General features: G+C 37.8%; 2 protein-coding genes across 2 annotated transcripts in view; one reads left to right on the top strand and one right to left on the bottom strand.

Annotated features, from left to right (window-relative positions):
- ttc9b (tetratricopeptide repeat domain 9B) overlaps positions 1–3,299 on the top strand; it is a 33,597-nt gene extending 30,298 nt beyond the window's left edge. The window contains exons 2-3 of the mRNA XM_056256384.1: positions 166–348; positions 2,998–3,299. Coding sequence (XP_056112359.1) covers positions 166–348; positions 2,998–3,092 — 278 coding nt within the window. The 3' untranslated portion in view covers positions 3,093–3,299. The remainder of the gene's footprint in view (positions 1–165; positions 349–2,997) is intronic.
- Positions 3,300–16,038: 12,739 nt separating this feature from the next.
- map3k10 (mitogen-activated protein kinase kinase kinase 10) overlaps positions 16,039–21,550 on the bottom strand; it is a 39,542-nt gene continuing 34,030 nt past the window's right edge. Inside the window, exons 7-11 of the mRNA XM_056256328.1 lie at positions 20,756–20,891; positions 19,956–20,065; positions 19,577–19,803; positions 18,250–18,784; positions 16,039–16,813 (exon numbers count right to left, since the gene is read on the bottom strand). Of these exons, the coding sequence (XP_056112303.1) occupies positions 16,416–16,813; positions 18,250–18,784; positions 19,577–19,803; positions 19,956–20,065; positions 20,756–20,891 (1,406 nt within the window). The 3' untranslated portion in view covers positions 16,039–16,415. The remainder of the gene's footprint in view (positions 16,814–18,249; positions 18,785–19,576; positions 19,804–19,955; positions 20,066–20,755; positions 20,892–21,550) is intronic.

Here is a 21,550-nt window from a genome sequence, read left to right as displayed (position 1 = left end):
AATACAATAAACCAGAGAGGCCACTGTATATTTGAGTTAAATCTCATTTAATTGTTCTTTTTTTACATTTTTAATACATTTCTTTAATACTTTTTTGTATACAATTATTATAGTACTAATTCCCCTTTCTTCTGTTTGTCTTTTACCCTCTCTCGTTCCTCATAGCCTGTTTGCTGCAGTCGGAGCTGGTGAATTACGAGCGGGTTAAGGAATACTGTTTGAAGGTCCTCGGACACCAGCAGGATCACTTTAAGGCCATGTACCGTGCTGGGATTGCCTTCTACCACCTTGGAGACTACGAGTGTGCCCTGCGTTACCTACGCGATGCCAAGTGCCGTGAACCCACAGGTGGGCTTTATGATCGCTTTAATATCATATACAGCGGCGCTTCTCAAATGGTTTTCTTTTGCATTGTGACTCAACACTAAATTGTGTATTAGGGATTCACCAATATTACAAATCTGTCTGATACTGATTAGCTGCTAATTATCTTCATGCTGTGGCCAATATTCTGTGTTTTGTATAATTAAAAAAAAAATTAAATGCCACCAGTGAAATTAGATACAAAACTTATAACAAAATGATATTTATCTTTGAGATTTGCTAAAGTTTACATTTAACTGTGTTATTAAATTATGAATGTTTTTGAAGATTAACTTAAAGTGAGTGTTAGGTGATGCAGAGGTAATGCAATTATAAAAATATCTGAGAAATGAGCCTGCATGAATTACCAAAATGCCCTTTAAATCAAACACTGTTTATTATTATTATTATGCATAATATTTATTAATATACTATTCGCTCCAAAACAGCCACGACCCAGTGTTATTTTAGCATTGTTTATGTACAGTTATATACAGTTATGGTATATTTTGAATTGGCTTTTATTTTTATATTTTCGGTAATTTATGCTTTTGTCATTTGTATTATTTCTTTTAAAAAAATTATTTCAGTTTTTTTTTATTTTAATAATTTATAACTTAAACTTGTTAAATTTTAGTTGGTTTTTCACCTAATATTTTATTTCATCTTTATTTCGATAAATTTTAGTAATAGTTTGTCAACAATAATGAATCATCTTCAACCCAAACGTTCAGAACTGATATATAGAATATGTGCATGTCCAGTGTTATATTATGGCTGTTATGTTATAGAAACCGGTAAACCATTTACCTGTATTTATGTTTGTTCGTGTGCATGCTTATAGAAGCAACTAAAGATTTTGAGAAGGTTTAGTCTTACATAATGAGTTCACACTGCCAGCGACACGCAGCGACATTCATTTTCAATGGAGAGCAGGCGATTTCTGACAGTGACCGTTGGCGATGCGACAAAGTCAAGATATGTTTATATTTATGCAAATGAAGAGCGGCTTTTGGGAGCAACAACCAATAGGATTCAGTGGAGCACATGTGATCCATCTATACATCCTGAAGTGGAGAGTGTTGGCGGTGTGATGTAGCTAAAGTTATTTTAGCGGTCAGCAACTTTCCTATAATTTATGATATGTTTCTGTACATACAGTGAAAGTGTTACTAGCCCAAAATGGTTTCGTGAACCCAAATAGACCAACGCTTGCACTTTCACTGCAGATAAATATCCGCGATGGCAAAGAGCACTCGTTGTTTCTCGTTCATCTTTAATATTACGCATTTTATGTTCTGATTTCATAAATATTTAGTCTTTTCCCTCCAACATGTTGTTTAGCAGCAGCCGCTTATGTGATCAAACAGCTGCAAAAGACGCCTACTCTCCGTCTACTGACCTAATGTGTAAAGATTATGGGAAGAGCTAGGCAGACGGGATTTAAACTTTGTCGGCTGAAAACACAAGCTTGGTTTGACTTTGAACATGAAAAACATACCAAGCACAATGTTCTCTCACCATTTCTGATTTCTATTCAGTCCTTCCAGAAAAACGCAGAGTTTTTTTGTGATTGTTGCGGGCAAAAATCCTTGATTATGCGGCCCGTTTTCTTTAAAAATGCGATGGAATATGCGGGATATTTATGCAATTTTATGCGATGAAATTGCGGGAACGTGCAAAAATTGCGGGAACTTGCAAAAACTGCGGTTTGATGAAAAAGAGAAGAAATGAAGTGATTCCCCCAACACCCTGTTCTCACTAGGCTACTACCTTAATGTAAAGAGTCATTTCTTATTACTTCCTATGAAAAGCATAGCCTACTACATCACAGAAAGTGCTGGGAATATTTAAGTTCTCATCTTGTTTTATTTCAGACCTTAATAAACACATCAAACTTACAAAACATTGAGTCAAACAAGTTCTGTAGCTTTACAAAAGGAATATGCTACAACTTCTGTAAAAAAAGAATAAATAAAATAGCAACATTTTTCAACTTTCTGCTAAGATACATGACCTTTTTTGCAACGAAAATGCAAGGATTATGAAATCATGCAAGCCCCGCATATTTTGCAGTGAAATCGGCAATTTATGCGACGAAAGTGCGGCGTATTTGAAAAAATGCGGCCCCCGCATAAACTTTGGCTTTGGACTTTGGCTGATTATGCATTAAATCATGCGATCGCATAATCACGTTTTTCTGGAGGGTCTGTCTAATCGGCTGGTCTTGCGGCTGCCAGAGCAGGAGCGAAAGCTGATATTCTCCATGTGTTTTCTCTTTGTCTCCGGTCAATTCATTTGTAAATTGCATGAGCTTATTTTGTCTATTAGACTGAAAGATCTGAAAGCCCATACATTTACCCGCCCATAGACCCTCCCCTCGAAGACATCAGGACAGAAGTGGATGAAAGTAGACAAAAGAGACGGATTAAAACACCAGGTGTAAATGGGTTTGTGTCTCCCTCGTCTTCCTGTGATGCGATCAAACAAAACGATGAACCTGGTATGAAATCTTAATACCAGGTGTAAAAGGGCCAAAGCCACTGGCAGTGTGAACGCAGCTTGATGCTGGTGTCTTTATTTCTTCCTCCCTTGCACTTCTTATTTTCTGTACTTCATCTTCCCTCTATCCAGACACAAACGTGCTGCGATACATCCAGCTGACGGAGATGAAGATGAGTAAGAGCAGTCATCAGGTGCGTGAGAGCGGGAAAGAGTCCTTGGGTTAAAGACGCCCACTGCTCTGCCCCTCATGCCTCGCCATAACCCTGATAGAAAACCTTGAGTCTCTCCCCCTTTTCCCACAATGCCCCCTATCCCGTGGAAAACCAGGACACATGTGCTGCGCCCCCTCTGAAAGCGGACTGAAACGGGCACAGCTACAGCACAGCGACTGTCTTTTCTCGCTCTGTCCCTTTAAATCCGACGAGAATCTGACTGATTAAGGAAGAACACGTCAACGGAAAAAGAGGAAATGCTCTATTATAATTGTATAAACACTGGGGGGGATCTGACATTAGAATTTAAAATGACATGATCGAATAAGGATATTAAAATGTGCATAATGAAAAGCATGGGTGGCTGAATTGAGTGTAGGTAAAGAATAGAGTGAAAGCACACGTATCAAAGCCACACTGCTACTTATACTTGCAGATGATGAAGGTCAACGATTAGGCTTGTGACCTTTGAACTCACTCTGATCCATTGAGAAATCCGCTCTCTACTCAATACAGAGGAAAAGCAATGTTTCACAACTAGATCTGACGCTCGCCTGTCAACCCTTGTTGCTTCGTCTCCTTTGTCTCTCTCTTGAATTTGGGCATATCTCAACTCAATTTCTGAACTGTTTCAATTCAAGGGCTAATTCAAGTGTTTGTAATTTGTCCTTTGATATCGATTTTGTTTGACAGTTTGCTGTACTATAGTGGTTTGAGCAAGTTGTTCTCTTTCCCTTTCTCAAAGGCACAACATTCTCCGTACAAATTTTAGCAGGTGTTTTGTGAACCTCGTTGTCCATTTCCCTTGTATTGGACTGTCGCTTAGCCCCGCCCCTTTAAGAGCTTCCTCATGATGTCACAGTGGTTATGCAGCCTGTTGGAAGATTAATAACTAATGGAGCTATATTGAAACGCTTGTGTTTCCGCAAGAAATGGGATCCACAACATATGAAGTGCTTGATAAGGTCTGTGAAACTTATTATATATTTACCCCAAACATCAGTGTTACAAAATAGCGATAAGTAAAACTCTGAGAATTGTAGTTGTGACAACCATCATTAATGTTTCACAAAAGCATTAAGTGTTTGTCCTCCTCTTCATGGTTTGTTATGAAAACTCTGATGATCTTTTGTTGAATGCATTTGAATGTGCAGATGCCTTTGACAGCTCATGTCAGTCTAGTTTTGGATTAATGGCTTTGAGAAGATGAAATTATCCATTTGACCTAATATCAGGCAGATTTAATTGTGTCAGTGGGACTCAGGGGATTCAGATGAGAAGACGCACTGATGAGATTCAAAACCAGTTAATCTCTTTACTGCTGTGGCACTGATAAAATAAGGTGCATTGTTATTTTTTCTTCATTCAAAAGTTTAATACCTACACTGAGCAGAACTTTTAGTTTCTATAATAAAAATGATGAATACTCACATGCAATCAAGACTCCAGTCATATCAGTAGTCTAATAAAAGCTGATTTATTCCACATGGAGTGGGTTGCCCACTCATAGGGGCCGCTATGTTGAGATCAACATGTCTAATAGTAATAAAGACAACAATATCAATAATAATAATAATATGTTCATTATAATATAGTACTTTTTCAGTGCTCAATGCACTTCACAAAACATAAACAAACGAATGCATAAGTATCATACATCCTCACCAGTAGGTGTCAGTATATACTTCTCTGGGATGAATAAAAACAAAAACTGGTAACACTTTATTTTGACATTCTGTTGACTATAAGTAACGTTGCACCTACAGTACATGTCAACTAACTCTCATTAGATTATTAGCGGAGTGTCTGCTTAATATCTGCTTTACTGTGATCGTTCTCCAACAGACATTCTCCTGACTATAAGTCACTTTGCAAGTATAGCTTTGTCAGCTTATTCTACTACCCCTACTCCCACCCCTAACAGTCTACTAATACTCAACTAAGAGTGTGTTCACACTTGGCATGTTTGGTTGTATAGATCTATACACTAGATGTCGCCTTGTGTTTCTAAGCATGCGTCAAAACAGCCGCCATCTTGGAACAGGGGTCTTGTCATAGGAAGTAGCTAGGTAACGCTGCTTTCTCCGCCTGTACTTCGAATTCATGGATTTTCTGACTTTTGTGCTGCGTATGGATGTTCACACGAACGAAATCTGAACTAGGAAGAATGTTTTTAAAATTTGTTTTTCTCTGGACTCAATGATAAATACATGTCTGACCATTGGAACAAACCAAAAAAACTAGAAAATCTCATTCATGACGATTTATGGTGATTTTTATTTCCGTTAGACCGTTGCCTACAAAGAGGAGGGGCTCCCCTGTTCCATGATGGCGGCTCTATTGACGCATTCGTTCCAATGAACTGCCGTTGCCAAGGCGACATCTAGTGTATATAAATCTATGGTTTGGTTGGATTAAAACGAAACACTGGAGTAATTGCTCTGTTAGTGCGGTTCATTTGAATAAGTGTGAACGCTGCCATCTGAACCCAAACAAGCTTTTCAGCGGCCTTGGTCCGCTTCCAAATAAACTTGTGCGTTTAGAATAAAGTATGAACACAACACGGACCAAAGACATGTAAACAAACCAAAAACGGGACATGATATCACAAGATGCGACCCTAAAAAGGACAGAATGCTCAAGCATACCCGTTTTTTCTCATGATAGTCATGATGTCGCCCATCACAGTTCAGTACAGGCATCAGAACCACGTCTCCTCGCAGCAGATCTGTGTGTGTGTGTGTGTGACGGAGGGGTTCCTGACGCTGTTTTAACTCCTTTACACATTTTAAAAGCTCTTCACGAGTTCTCAGCTGGTCATAATACGATCATATGTAGTAGGGCTGGGAAAATCACGATAATTTTTTTTATATCAGTCGATATCGATAATTATCACGATAAATGTCAAATCTTTCTTTCTTTCAAGTTTAATGGCAGATTTTTGCTCCTAAGTGAAAGTTGTAGAAACCAGTGCGTTAATTGTGGTTTTAAACTACTCTTTATTGTCAGAACATATCATGACAAACACTTGCCAAACATATATTTCTTAGTTTCTGCATGTGCTAATGGGGGATATTGTTTCAAGTCTTGAAACAGGTTTGTGTTGTCTGACTTTGATGGCACGTATCTTCAGCACAGTTTGCAGTGCAGGCTGCAATATTAATGTTACGTTTTATCTTGAAACACATTGACAGTGAGTTGACAGTAAATCTGCATCCTAACTCAAGCTAATACTACTATGTTAAATTTATGTTCATTAACAAAAACAGTAACATCTGTTAAAAAAAAAATGTAACAACCACATTTGTATTTGGTAAAATGTAATATTCTGACTTTTTGAGTTTTATTAAAATTAACCATTGGTTATCCAGTATCATGCATTTAGATCATGATAACCCCAGATAAAACCAGGCATAGCCTATAGCACCTCACTATCATGGCAAAATGTAACTTTATGGTTTCTATGGTATTTGTATGAAAAACAGTAGCCTAAATACATTATTAAATACTGTAATTATATTCCATTAGTCATTTAATACATTGTCTACATTAATAATATAATACAATTCAATATGTATATCCCACATTTCATGGTGCAGTTAATATTACTAGGCTAACGTTACAGTTAATCCATGGTAAATGGATTCAGTATCAATTCAGATTGACTGTATCGTTGCGCACAGTGTTTCTCCTGTTCGTCAGCTCTGTTTCATCTGCCTTTAAACTGGGTTAAATCACAGAGTCATTTGTGTTCTTCGCTGAATTCAAGCGCTTCTCACTGGATCTCGTGAACGAGACGATCAGAGTTAACGCGTCTGCTCCATAGTCTGCTCTAGTGAGCTCGCGCTGCCGTTTGGACTTTGAGCCGAGCGGATAAACGGTCCGTGTGGCGCGCGGTTCAAATGAGTTTCGTTCCGCTTTTGGCGCATAAACATTATCGAACATTTATCGAACTCTTGATATCGTTTTATCGAGAGAAATTATATCGCGATAATTATCGTTATCGTTTTATCGCCCAGCCCTAATATGTAGGCTACGCACATACAACGAGTGCATTTAGCCCAGAGTACAGCATAGTTTTGGATGTTCGGTAAGTTCTGTCGTGAAATAAACTAAATAAAAGCCGTCCAATAAGGTTGTGAACACATCCCTATACCTTTAGCTTCGGTGTTAAAATGCCAATGTGAACTCTAAGTGGACCAGGATAAATGTTTTTTTTTTTTTGGTCTGGACCAAACGAACTGAACTACAAGTGTGAACACACCCTTATACACCAATGAGAGTTAGTTGACATGTAGGTGCAACGGTACTTATAGTCAACAGAATGTCTAAAGGGGACCATCAAAATAAAGTGTAGCCCTAAAGCTTACTTAGTGCACCTTTTAATGCTCAAATCAACTCTTGATAATGTAGTCATGAACAAATTGGCACGAGAAATCCAGTGATCTATTTCTGTGCTGTTCCAACCCGATCCTCATGAGATAATGTAACTGTTTTGCGTGGTGGCAATTTCGTATGATGTGATTTGTATAGAAATGTATGATTATTTCGAAAAAAGTAAGCATGAAGGTCATCCTCTAACCCGACCCCTAAACCTGACTTTCAGTGGGGCGTAAGCAGATCGTACGAAAACCTACAAATGAGATTTTACCAATTCATACACCAAAATGTAAAGTGGTTACGAATTGCCATGAGAGTGTGTTGGCTGTTCTGACTCTTTCCTTCTTTCCAGCTGTCTCTTGTCTCCTCTGTTTTGTGGCAGTTCTCTCTCCACCTTACCTTTGATATGTTCTTTGGATTTCTGTATTTCTGTACATGATAACAGTCATTTCGTCTGTAACCGAGCAATGCTGACAATGTCCTGTATGGAATATCGGTCAACAACTTTGCATCTTTCAGCTGTGGTCCATATGTCCCCATGTGCTGGATCTCCTTCTGCACAGATGGAGAAACATTAAATCTGACTGTTGTCAATAGACAACAAAAAAAGCACAAACTGGTTTATGGACAAGCAAATAAACTTAACTGTACTTTACTTTTTCTTGGATGTCACTTGAGGTATGTGTTTGTTGAATGTCAAAGTAGACTTGTGCGGTTTAAAGACATATTAAAATGGTTGTCGAAAGCTTTACTTTATTAAATAGTTTTTTGATCAATATGTGAGAGAGCAAATGAGAAGGATACATAAAGGAGATTTATGGAAAATATATTTAACATTGTGAGGGGCAGCTTTGTACCTGTGTATATGTTGAGTTTTCCTCTTGTATCTTGGCTTATTTGTGATGTCTTAGCCTTGTTTTTGTTTTTTGTCTGATTGCCAGTCCAAGGATTCAGGGTTTGCCCTTTGACCTCCAGAAAGAAAGGTCGTCTGGGTTTGCAATAGGGATTTCGCAGAAGAGGAAGAAGGGGTGAGGGTACCCTACTGTCCTGAAAGAGAGAGGAAAAATCCACTGGTTTCTTTTTCGTTTTTTTCTTGCCTGTTCTGGAGAGAGAGACTTGGACCCTCCGGACTTGGTTGTTCCGGTAACTACAATGTTAATGCATTACTGCAGTCATTCAATGCCTCTTTGGGAAGTACTGTACATGCTTCCACCGGACATCAGAAGACCTGCGAACTGCAAACGTTTACCTGCAAGTCAGTCCAGGAATGCACTATTGATTGGTTTATGAAGTCTACAAATAAAGTTTAAAAAGAGAAACTTTTGCAAGTGTATTTTTGTATGCAAAAACCAAACATTCAGAGTAGAAACACAATGACAAGGACAATACAGCCCACACAATTCCAACAAAAAGTAAATGACATTCTGATTATGAGAACTGAACTATTTCTGTTGAACCACTGTCTTTAAGATTAACTAAATTTAAGTCAATACATCATCAATCCTTCTTCCAAAACATGTTTCGTCTTACGCTGATTCATTTGGTAAGCGTATTATAAGTTTTTATATTTTAGATCTGTCGGGGTGGTTTTTGCGGGGAATTTCATACATGCGTCACTTGTCCGTGCGCCTCGTCATATCAGTAAATAGAGAAAAGTTGCTCTGTGTGGTGTGAGAGTGGCAGAGGGTAGTTGAGTGAGTGTGTGTGTGTCTGGTGTGGGAATGGCAGAGGTTAGTTGTTACAACGAGTGAGAGAGATTGACAGGGAGCAGCTAAATCTCCAACCTCAGGAGAATCACCCTTTTTAAAGTAACACCAAGGAACTTTTCCTCAGCGGTCGCCCTACAGGTTGGAAGCGGAATTGTCCATTACCGCTGTCGTAAATAATTTAGCCTACCGCAGCCTATGGTCGCACGCGCACGCTCGCTGTTTATCCAGCACTGGCTTTGGAATCAACAATGGCAGACATCCCAACCTGCAAGAAGTCATTTCAGGGAGGTATATCTTGGTGACTGGATTGTTGACGGGTGGTGGGTTGACTAGCTTTCGTGAGGCACACTCGCAAGGTCTCTCGCTCTCTCCCTGTCTGCCGTCCTCGCGCTATGTATGTTAAGCGTGCAGTATGTTTTGTCTCGCATGCGCACTCTAGAATGCGGGAGATTTGAACTAATTTTCGGGCATCAGGGAGATGCTATCAATATGCGGGAGACTCCCGGGAGACTTGGGATGTCTGCAATTGCCACAGACAATTTGAGGAAGTGGTGGGGGAAGTGACGTATGCCGTAAAGCAGTCGAATTTTGTAGTTCTTTTTGTGCTCCGGTTCCTACCCGAAACCCGAAGTTACATAGTGCCAGTAAAAGCGATACAGACCACGTCAGGCTATGGCAGACGTGTCATTTAACTTATTTTAAGTCGATGTACCATCACAAGGGTCTTGGAAATATATTATGAAGGTTGAAAAACTACATAGTGTTACTTTAAACAAACGCCGAACAGAGGAGAGTCTTCTGGAGAAAAGAGAACGAGACAGAGCTCGTAATAAAACAAGAATCAACATTAGCTTGGCTTCTCAGAGATGGCGAGAACTGAGGGATTTGAGATGTTGTAAAAGCAACGCAGAGATGGTGTTTTTATTACTCAACAGGTGAATAATGTATTTTATTGAACAGATAAACTGCCATATGTAGCTCTCTAACAGAGTTCACTGTAAAGCATTATATATTGTGAAAGTTTGTTTCATTCTGGTTTTTGTAGCTGTTGCTGGAATTTATTTTCAAGGTCTATTAATGGGTAAAGCTACAGTAACGTCTTCAGCTAGTCAGCTTGAGATCCTTTCCATCTAAACTGGAAGCCTATACTTAATGTTTTATGAGCAGTAGAATAATCTCTCTTATGAGAAAGAACCATATTCATCCGCACAGTCATGTAGAGCCGAAGCGCAACCAAAACAATGTTCTTCTGCAAAATGCATACGGGTTTGTTTTTTAACCGTGCACCTTTAACTTGAGCGCAGTATTTTTATAATGTTGGGTCATACATGAGACGCCGAAAAAGACGCAAGCCCAATGCTCAAACATGTCTGCCTAACGCATGTTTACATAGAAAAACAATAGAAAATGCTGCAGTGGAATGCAAAAATGTGAACAGTACCTAACTTAAAAAAAAAAAGAGTTGAGACCTTGCATGGGTCGTACCTCCACTGCCCTGCATCTCACGTATTTTTCATTTTCAAGCAACTTTTTATTTGTTTATCTATGTAAACATTCACTTTTAGATGGCTTTGGAAGGCTTTTAATATGGCGCATGAGTTATATTGACTACTTTTATCGTACTGTTTGTACATGTTAAGCTTGACAACCCCTGGTATGTTGATGTAGAGCAGTTTGGACAATTTACAAACAATCTTTGTGTTCATAAAGGTCGACATGAGGGTGAGTTAAGGATGCCAGAATATGAATTGATGGACTATTGCTTTAATATGCAAACAGTCGAAGTGTCGCATCTGTACCCATCAGCTTCCTCTCTTCACAGTGCTAAGCACCAGCAGACAAACACTTCACAGATTTAGTGTTGTAAGTCTCTACAAGTCTCTCCTTCCACCCTGTCATTTTATACCTCCTCCCCTCTCTCTCTCTCTCTCTCTCTCTCTCTCTCTCTCTCTCTCTCTCTCTCTCTCTCTCTCTCTCTCTCTCTCTCTCTCTCTCTCTCTCTCTCTCTCTCTCTCTCTCTCTCTCTCTCTCTCTCTCTCTCTCTCTCTCTCTCTCTCTCTCATAAGCATGCAGGAGGGGCAAATAAATGATGGGAAAGGAAATCTATAAAGAAGCAATTACAGAGCAGACCTTAATTGCATAACGTTACACTGACAAAATCCTTTGTATTATCAAAAAAGAGGATGCTGATCAGTTATGGATGGCCACTTTGTATATTATATTAGGAATCAGAGAGGAATAATTTATTGAATGGAAATTGTTATACTTAAAACAACGTTTTACAGCAGAAGACTGTAAATAAAGCATGTTTCTAATATTCAATGCACAGTGGAGGTCGTGTGTAATTCTTTTGACACACTCCCTAACACATATCTGCCATGATCACCATCTTCCCGTTTTTTCTTTGTTGTTGCTTTTTATAGCATTGCCATGGAAGTGGATTGTGGTTGCTAAGTAACTGGCTGGCGTCTGCTTCTGCTTTCTCAGACAAGAGCAAAGCTATGTGAGTGTTTGAGTGTGTGTGAGCAGTGGTGAGTCTAAGGCTGTTATAGTTTATTGTATGAAAACAACTTTGGTCAGCTTTTTTTATCGAACTTTATAGTCAGCTTTTTTTTTCAAGTCAGGCCCAGTTTAAGCATTTAAAGAGTTAGTTCACCCTAAAAATGAAAATTCGTGCATTAATTACTCACCCTCATGTCGTTGTAAATATTAAAGGTAGGGTAAGCAATTTTCAGATAGGCTAGTATGAGTATGAGCTAGCATGAAATCCCACCTTCCCTTCAGAGCGTCTCCAAAGCCATGCCTTCTTCAAAGCACATGACAGCAGAGTTTGCAAAGCATCACGAGACGGGAGACGTTAAACGACCTTATGTCTCAAAGCACATAACATTACAATAATAATAACATAAACAACTTAAAGAGCTCTGACCTGTACCACCTGACTGCAGATTCATTTCGCTCTTGATAGTGGGGACAACTGGTCTGGCGCTCTTTTTATCATTGCCTTTTTTTGTATCACATATTTTAGTAGGCTAATCATCATAAATTAGGTATCATTCAAAAGCTTACGAACTAAAAATTCATCCTGTGAAAACCATTTTGAAATTGATACTCCTCTAGTGGGCGGTGTCAGGTTTCATATTACAAAATGTCTTATAAATACTTTATGATCAAAACCTTTTCCAATCTTGACAAAACACCTATCGTTGGAAAGATCTCAAGTTTACAAGTCTCAAGGTTCCATATTTGGCGACTATTTTGTGATAGAAGTTATATTTGGACAGAAGTGTATTAATTCGTTACAGGAGAATGCATCTAATAAAAATCAATTGAATGTGGGTGACACCCGGCGGCTATTTTTGGTACAAAATGTGATATCAACTTCGAATTTGGAACATAACTTGGTTAGATATAATTATGGCTTTGATTTTATAGTAAAAATTATTTTGTAAAATATATATTGTAGTAGCCTATAGCCTACCGTATAAAATAAAAAGTTTAATAGCTACAGTCCATTTGATTTACAGTAAATTTAAACTTCCACCATATTCCATAGCCTACTTTCAATTTTTTAAGGGCTTTCACTTCAGCAAAACAAGACCAAACTTAGGTCTAGCCTATATTCCAAAGCATGGATAGTGCATTTTCACGTCTATTCTCTAAAACGGAAACGGTCAGCTCGGTTTTGTTATCGAGCAGTTTGGGGGTGTGGATTAAAATTAATTAAATATATATATTCAAAATAATTTTATCCCAATGTATCGGTTTCTCTCTGTGGAGAGAAATACCTCAGTGTGATCTTCCCATTGTCCTCAGAGAACACAACAGTCGCTGATGTAAACAACAGACCAGTGTCTGTGAACGCGCGCACGTGCACGATGGAGCTTCTTATGTCATGCTTTTGTCCACGGCTATATGCTGTTAAAGGTACATTATTTAAACTGTTTCTTTTGGTTTGCTTTGAAAATGTTTGTCATTAACATTATTATATATTTTTTTTTAAAGCAAACGGAACTGATAATAACGAGGCTGTTGTATTTGTGCTTACTTGAAACAAGCACAAAACAACATTCATTCTAGGAATCCATTGCGTCATAACTTGCAGTGCGGGACTTAGTCGACATCTAGTGGCCATTTAAAAAAATCTCGACCTGGCTTTATTTTTTATTATGGGAATAAAATGATGCATTGGGCTTGAATTCCTTTTCATTTTGAGACATGTAAGATGTGACAAAATCCTCACCATAACAGATCTGCTATAAGATTTTTAGTACTACATGTGAAAAGTTAAATTTAGCTTTGGACTGTTTTTTTTTTTCATTAAATTAAAATCTTATGCTTAAATACATTCAATTAATTTGGAAAACAAAAAAAATTGTTTTTATGAATAAAACTAATTGGAAAAAAGTATATATATATATTCTAAAAACAAAAACCCACATAATCCAATCTTTTCATGTGTTTACTTTACTATTATTCCAAATGTGGAAAATTGTAATAATAAAGAAATATGCCCTGACAAATCAGCATTACATTAACTGAAAATTATTTTAAAAATGATAATAATAAATCTTGCATCTTTTAACAGGATCTTTAAGGGTGTGTTTTGTAATGTTGTGAAACCACATGATATGAGATATGACAGAAAATGACAGATATGACAGAAAATGGGTTTCAAAACCAACATTTCACTGCTTGTAACAATTATTTTAATAAATACTCTTAGTGTTCCTCACACAGGAAATAAGGTGGTGGGTTTGTTCAACCCTCCTGCACAGAGAATTACTCCATACAAATGATAACAATATGAACACAAAAACACATGCACACACACCCGCCCGCTCACACACACACACACACACACATACACATACAGACATACTCATTGGTGGACAGTAAAATACTGTCTACTACCAGGTTTAACGGTTCAGAACAACGAATTTGAAAACCCTCCAAGTGTGCGTTTCTCAGCACCGTTCAGTCCATCCAAAGAACATCCACGTGTGTGATGTCATCAGTGATGTCATCAGTGATCTCATGTGCCCTGACATGACACACGTGTCCTTCAGATTGCTCTCTGTGTACATACATACTGTTCCTTGCTCTTCGAGTTGAATTGTTCAGTTGCTGGAGGAAGAACGTCACTTCAGGAGGTAAGGAACACAGTCATAAAAACAGGTACATGTTTGCTATTTATTGCCAATTACAAAAACCCTCATGTTCCCATTTCTGTCCTTCTCACCTCAGGAGCTGGCATTTAGTCGAGGAGAACAGAGGCTTTTCAGATGATTTTATGTTGAGAAGGGGAAGGAAACTCTCTAGAAGAGGTTTACTCATCCTGACACACACAGTAAGAGGCACTTTCCAGGAATACGGTAAAAACAGCTTAAATTGTTGGAGGGCAAACTAATAATCAGTCGTTTTATTCATTTTTCTGTAAGATTTGCAACTCTGTTACCAAATTTTGGGGAATATACACTACTGTTCAAAAGTTTGGGGGTCAGTAAGATTTTATTTGTTGTTAAAGAAATTGAGATTTTTATACAACATGGATGCATTCAAATGTGGAAGCTTGTTTCCGCCACTGAATAAAAAAGGGAATTGTGACGTTTTATCTCGCAATTCTCTCTCAGAATTGTGTGGTATAAACTCGCAATTGGAAAATTTGCGACGAAATAAGTCAGAATTGCGAGTTTATATCCCTTTTTAAATTAATTCTGACTTTATTTCTCGTAATTGCAAGTATATATCAACTATATAAGTATATAAAGGATTATGTGACACTGAAGACTGAAAATTCTGTTTTGATCACAGGAATAAATGACCTTTTTCAAATATAAAAGTTTTTTTTTTTAAACTGTAAAAGTAGTTCATACTTCATAGTTTTTTGGATCAAATAAATGCAGCCTTGGTGAGCAGAAGAGACTTTAAAAAAAAAATTCAAAATCATACCTTTTGAACACTAGTGTAGAATTGTTTGGGATCAATAAATACAGTTTAAAACCCTGGTTCATTTGATTTAGTTATTTTCTTGCAATAAACAAACAATAAATAGATACATTTATCACATACAAAAAAAAAACTGGTTGCTTGAAACGGTAGCAAATTTATGATAAATAAAGCTGTCAGTAGGAGCTATGTTAGTCGTAGTTATCAAATAACCCATAAATTAGAGACTTTTTAGATAATTTTTTCTGGTAACTGTTTAAAATCGAGCTGGTCACATGCAGTCAACAATGTAAACATTGAAAACATTTATATTATATTCTTTGACTTCATTTTATGAAACGTTAAATATTTTGTATTTTGGGAGGAAAATCATGCAGTGTAAATAAGACTTTTTTTTTGCTCATTAAAATGTATTAATAAACTAATTCAATACCAATTTAACAGAATTTGTATCATCATATTGGTTGGATATCTCAAAAAGTTCAAGGCTTCTGAGGCCATTTTAATGAAGTGTAATACAAACATTTGATGTTTTTTAAAACGACCTGCTTTTCATGATTGGTTCAACAAAACATGGGTTTTATGCCTGTAATGCTTAAAAAACGGAAAAAAATTCTACCCTATTCATGAAAAGTGCCAAGTACACATGGAGAGAAAGTGTCTGCTCATGTTCAATTTCACATTTGGACTGCTCGCTCGTGTGATTAGGTCGAGTCAGAGTTTGTTTTTTCAACAACAACAAAAAAAAAAAAGAGAAAAAATATAAAACTCTTATAGTACACCTATTTTTATATCAGTATATTACAATGAATACATCTCGCAAAAGAGCTCCCTGTGTCATTGCAGTTAATTGCATACACGATTCTCCTGATTATAATTACAGAAAGCATCACTGAACTTTACACTAAACACACTGGAGGGAACTTGTCATTTTCAGGCCGAAAAGCAGGTTGTGTCCACAGAGACCATGATGAGGAAGAGGCCAGAGATATGAACGAGACGAGGAAGGTCACAGGCCTACAGTAGTCCGACTGCCCTCTCCTGCTCCACATGTGATAAAGCTTCTCACTAGAGGCCGTCACTTAACCAACCTCGGCTGTTATGAGGCCGTTAAACTCGGACACAACGAGTCACTGAAAACCTATCAACCGCTCAACCTATCCAGAAGGCATATGTCTACCACAGCTTTTCCATTAGAGCTGCCAGAGACTGTGGTCTTGTGGGATCACAGGGCAAACTGTGGGGAAACCTCTTACGAGTGCTGGTTTAGGGGGCGTCGGCACAGGTGGTGGGGCTTCTATGAGAAATTTTGAGCGCATAGAGTGGCTTGCGGGCGTTTTCCGCACAGGGGGACGGTGCTGTCCTGGCTCTGGCCCTCCATGTCCATGTCCAGAAGGCTTTGACGGGCGGCACTCACTCCACTGTCACCCGAGCCCAGCGGACTGTCACAGCTGCTACCTGGAGATGAGCTGAGCGTCTGTGACCGGGACGAGAGTTTCCACGGCTCCGGACGTGCCCGAGCTGGGGTGGGTCGAGGGCGGGGAGCGAACTCCAGGGTTTTGGGACGCTCCAGCGTTCCCGTATGGCTTTCCGGCTCTGGCACGGGGATCGGAGGAGGGGGTTTGCGCCGATGGACCGAGGGGTAGACCGTAGACGGGTCGGGCAGGCGTGGAATGTCAAGAGTTTCACGGGAACCTGAAGGAGAACATATGAGCGACTCAGTAAATGACATTCAAGATATTTAAAAAAATATCTTATTTCATTTTTATCCCAGAATTTTATTTAATGATGCTTATTTTTTGGACTATTAACATTTCTGCATTGTTGATAACTATTTCCCCCTCAAGTTTACATTACCATAAAGCAAAAAAAATGAAATAAATAAATAAATCTCAGTGTCATTACTGTGATACAAACAATAGACATGATTTAAATAATTATATATATATATATATATATTACATATACTGTAATACAGCAATAAATGGAAAGGAAAAATGTATTACAGTAATTAGAGTCACTGTCGAGAATAATGGGACTTACAAAAAAAAGTTAAAACAAATTTGGGTGGTGTCTGAATATTGTCTTTATGCTAATTATTATATAACCATCACAAAAAAAAAATCTCATTCTCATTACTGTAATATATAACATATAAACACACACTGTATTTAATATTATATGCAATATACAGCAATAATACATGTATTACATTCAGAAGAATCACTATTGATAACAAAAACATTAAAACAAGTTATTTTAGTTCTTAGTTTTCCAAATTATTTTAAAAGATCTTCTTTATGCAAACAAATACAGTTTAAATATATAAATATTAATATATATATATATATATATATATATATATTGTTGAGTTCAATCTTAGGTTTATGAAATCTATTTTATGATCATTGCAAAATTTTATATAATCACTGTTAATATGAAACAAATAACACATTATTTTGAATATTTTAAGCATATATTATGTATGCGAATCGTACTGATATTAATGAAAAACACTTAAGATTAATGGGAATTAAAAAAAAGTTCAAACAAATCTTAGTGGTTTTAAAATATTGTCTTGATATTGTAGTGACATTTACTAAAGAACCACTGCAACAAAAAAAATGAATTTCTGTAAATATTTGAAATGTTATGAAGTACTTACACATCATTGAAGTATTATTTAGTTATATAGTTATACATTATAAAACGTTGAGTTCAATCTTAGGTTTATGAAATCTATTTTATTACCATTGCAAAATTGTGTATAAAATACTGTTAATATGAAACAAACACATTATTGTAAATATTTTAGGCATATGTATGCGAATCGTATTGATATTAATGAAAAACACTTAAGATTAATGGAAATTACAAAAAAAGTTCAAACAAATCTTAGTGGTTTTAAAATATTGGCTAAACATTTACTTAAGAACCACTGCAACAACAAAAAAATCTCATTACTGTAAATATTTTAAATGTTTTAAAGTACTTACACATCATGGAAGTATTATTTAGTTATATAGTTATACATTATAAAACGTAATTTGGCGATGTGATTCAAAAGATTCACACAATAATGAATAGCATTTAAAATCTTATGTAAAATGTCTCCATTGAAGTGACTGTACCTTTAAATGAGGCGATGGTCGGGGCTGTCGTGGGGGGGAAGGGCATGCTCCCGTCAGAAGGGGTGCGTCGATGTCCCACGACCGTCTGTGCTCGAGGGCGAATGGCCCCGTCCGAGGGTGTGCGCCGGTGCCCGCGGTGTAACGCCATCGCTACAGAGACGTGTGTGGGTGTGAGGGACTGGTTGGGCTCTCGTTTGAAGCTCTCTGCCTTCAGGTCCAGCAGAGGGTTTAAAGAGGGCGCAGGAGACACCCCCGGATGAGCACTACTGGGGGTCGGGGTGAAGTCTTCAGGATCAGACGGTAACAGGGACTTGGTGGAGTTGCAGTCGGAGAGGGAGGACAGGGAGAGGAGGGTCACGGAGGGAGACGGGTCCGTGCTGGGCAGGGTGGAGTCGGGATGCCGGTTGTGGGACAGGGAGAGGGACAGGGTGCGGCTGGGAGGAGAAGTGCTGCGTCTGAATCGACCCGTGCGCTGGAACAGGCCCTCCTTCTTCTTCTTCTGCTCCTCTCGCGGGTCCTGCTCATCTTGACTCATCTGTACACCAATCGATGAATAATGTCACATGAGCTCAACATAAGGTAAAAATAAATTGATTATGCCAAGGGATTAATTAATTGCATATACATCAATATACTGTATGTCAATCAGTATCTATGCAATATAAAAAATTGCATTGTCATAACAGTAAAGAAAAAAAACAATATTAAATAATATTTGTAATATATATATTTGTATTGTAACATTATAGAAGTATTTGTTGCACTTTATGCAAAAAAAAAACTTAATTTTGCAATGAAATGTGTGTGTGTATTAGTACTGTCAAAATAATGGCATATAACATAAAAGTTAGTTTATATAATATATGTGTGTGTGTATATATATATATATATATATGTGTGTGTATATATATATTTATGCATATACCTGTACACACACACATGTATTTTATATATATATATATATATATATATATATATATATATATAAATGCATACATATATAAATAAAGTTTATAGTTTATATAATATACACAAATATATAAATATATAATTATTTTTTGGAAATTAAAATTAATAATAACATCTATTTACATATTAAATTACAATCAATAATATTCATACATAGTACAATTAAATGTATAATAATGATTAATTAATATTATATTATTTAGTATTAATCAATATTTGCAATCTTGTTTATGACATATAAATAAAAAAATTAACAAAAAAAAAAAAAAAACAGCTATGTCCAGCGATAATCAGTCCTCGTAATTAACCTAATTAACTTTCTTTCTTTCCCGCATTCTCACTCTGTAACAGTGTGTACCTGTTGTCGTCCCAGCTGGCAGACGTCGGCACCGAGTCCCACAGCAGCCAGTATGGAGGCACAGCCCAGCAGCAGAAGCTCACTCTTCTTCCTCTGACTGGAGCGTCGCAGCGTTGAGTCCTGTGAGCCTATTCCCGATCCTGAGCCCACCTCCTCCATCGCTCCGTTACTGCCCAGCTCAGGAGCCAGACGTCCTGGAGAACTGTCATCCAACTCACTGTGCTCCTCTACACACAAGATACGGGTGATGAAGGCGAAACAGGCCATAAAACTACTACCGTAATCACTTCATGTCAGTTATTCATTTGTTTGTTGTAGTGTTGGGTCACAATGGTCGTCAAATCTGAGTGTCTATAAGAAGAGCGTGATTCCGACTCACCCATTTCATTTAGACTTGAGAATCCACCTGTTATAGGAGCATGTTTTGGGGACTTCCCCAGATTTGGGGCACTGGAGGACCACACCTTGCCCTCCCCAAGTGATTTTAACCTAAAAAAAAAAAAAATACTATTAAGCAACTTATGCTGTAAAATGGTATTCATGGAGTTTATGGTAACTCCTATCATGACAATTCTTGGAAGAGTTTTAGCATGGTAATGACTTTGACAATGTTAAGTGTTTCCCCGTCATTGACAGAGTTTTCCTGCTTTCTGTGTTTTCCTTGTTATACGGCAGGGGGCCCTATTACACATCTTCTGAAAGAGTACAAAATCTCCTGCTCAAAACACAGGAGAAAAAGGAGCAGAAACAAACGATAGCATATATGTAAGCAGATGCATATGTAAAATAAGGTGATCATCAACATTAAAGGGCATTTAAATCAAAACTGCCTGATGTTACTGAATGAAATGTCAGGAGTCGATCTACTCCATCTATGTTTTAGTCATTATTCTGAATCAGATCTGGACGTAGTCTTTGACACAAACGTGTTTTTCTCAGCCTTTTGCTCAAAATGTTGCTTTTTTATGAAATTTACCCACATTCAAGTGTTGATAAAAAAAGAATGCGTGAAGCTAGAATAAAACATTTTTTTTTTTAAAGCAGAGGGTTTGTTCTTTCTTTTGATATTTTGTATGTTCAGATATTCATACAACAAAATATTCAAGGCGCCATGAAACCTTGGTGACGATGATTTTCAAAAACGCTGACGGGAAAATATTTCATATTCTTTAGGTGTACCTGTCCTCCCCCCCGACTCTCTCACGCTGATGTGTGGAGCTCGGTCCCCATGTTCGGCCCTTCTTCTTGGTCCCGAGGTCCTCTTTCTTACACACTGCCGTCCGGCCCCACGTCTTCCTCCCATCACTGGGTGTCACTAGACCACGCATACAAGTGATGGCAGCAAATTGAACACATTTCAGAAAATATTCAATATTATGTTTGTTTTAGCAAACTACTACGGAGCCCCCCTAGTCCCACTTTGTCAAAAAAATTTTTCATAACTATCTCGTGGCCTCAAGATAGTAACTCGTGGCCTCAAGATACTATCTCGTGGCCTCAAGATAGAGATACTATCCACGAGGCCACGAGTTACCACAAAGACAATGACTACAACGGTTATTATAAAGTTCTAAACATCGCTCTAATTCCATGAGGATAGGAAAGATAAGTAACTCGTGGCCTCAAGATAGTAACTCGTGGCCTCAAGATAAGTAACTCGTGGCCTCAAGATAAGTAACTCGTGGCCTCAAGATAGTATCTCGTGGCCTCAAGATGAAGGGCCCTATTTTAACGATCTGAAACGCAAGTGTCAAAGCGTAAAGCGCAAGTAACTTTGTGGGCGGATCCCGGCGCTGTTGCTATTTTCCCGGCGGGATAAATGCCTCTTGCGCCAGGCGCAAATCTAAAAGGGGTTGGTCTGAAGTAGCTTCATTATTCATAGGTGTGGTTTGGGCGTAACTTGAAATAAACCAATCAGAGCGTCGTCTCACATTCCCTTTAAGAGCAGGCGCACTTGTTTTAAAGCGGATTCCT

This window comes from Rhinichthys klamathensis, unplaced genomic scaffold, assembly GCF_029890125.1.
Source record: "Rhinichthys klamathensis goyatoka isolate OS25496 unplaced genomic scaffold, OSU_Roscu_1.1 h1tg000005l_1, whole genome shotgun sequence".
Classification (NCBI taxonomy): domain Eukaryota; kingdom Metazoa; phylum Chordata; class Actinopteri; order Cypriniformes; family Leuciscidae; genus Rhinichthys; species Rhinichthys klamathensis.
The sequence above is the reverse complement of the archived record's forward strand: the minus strand, read 5'-3'. Positions and strand labels throughout refer to the sequence as shown.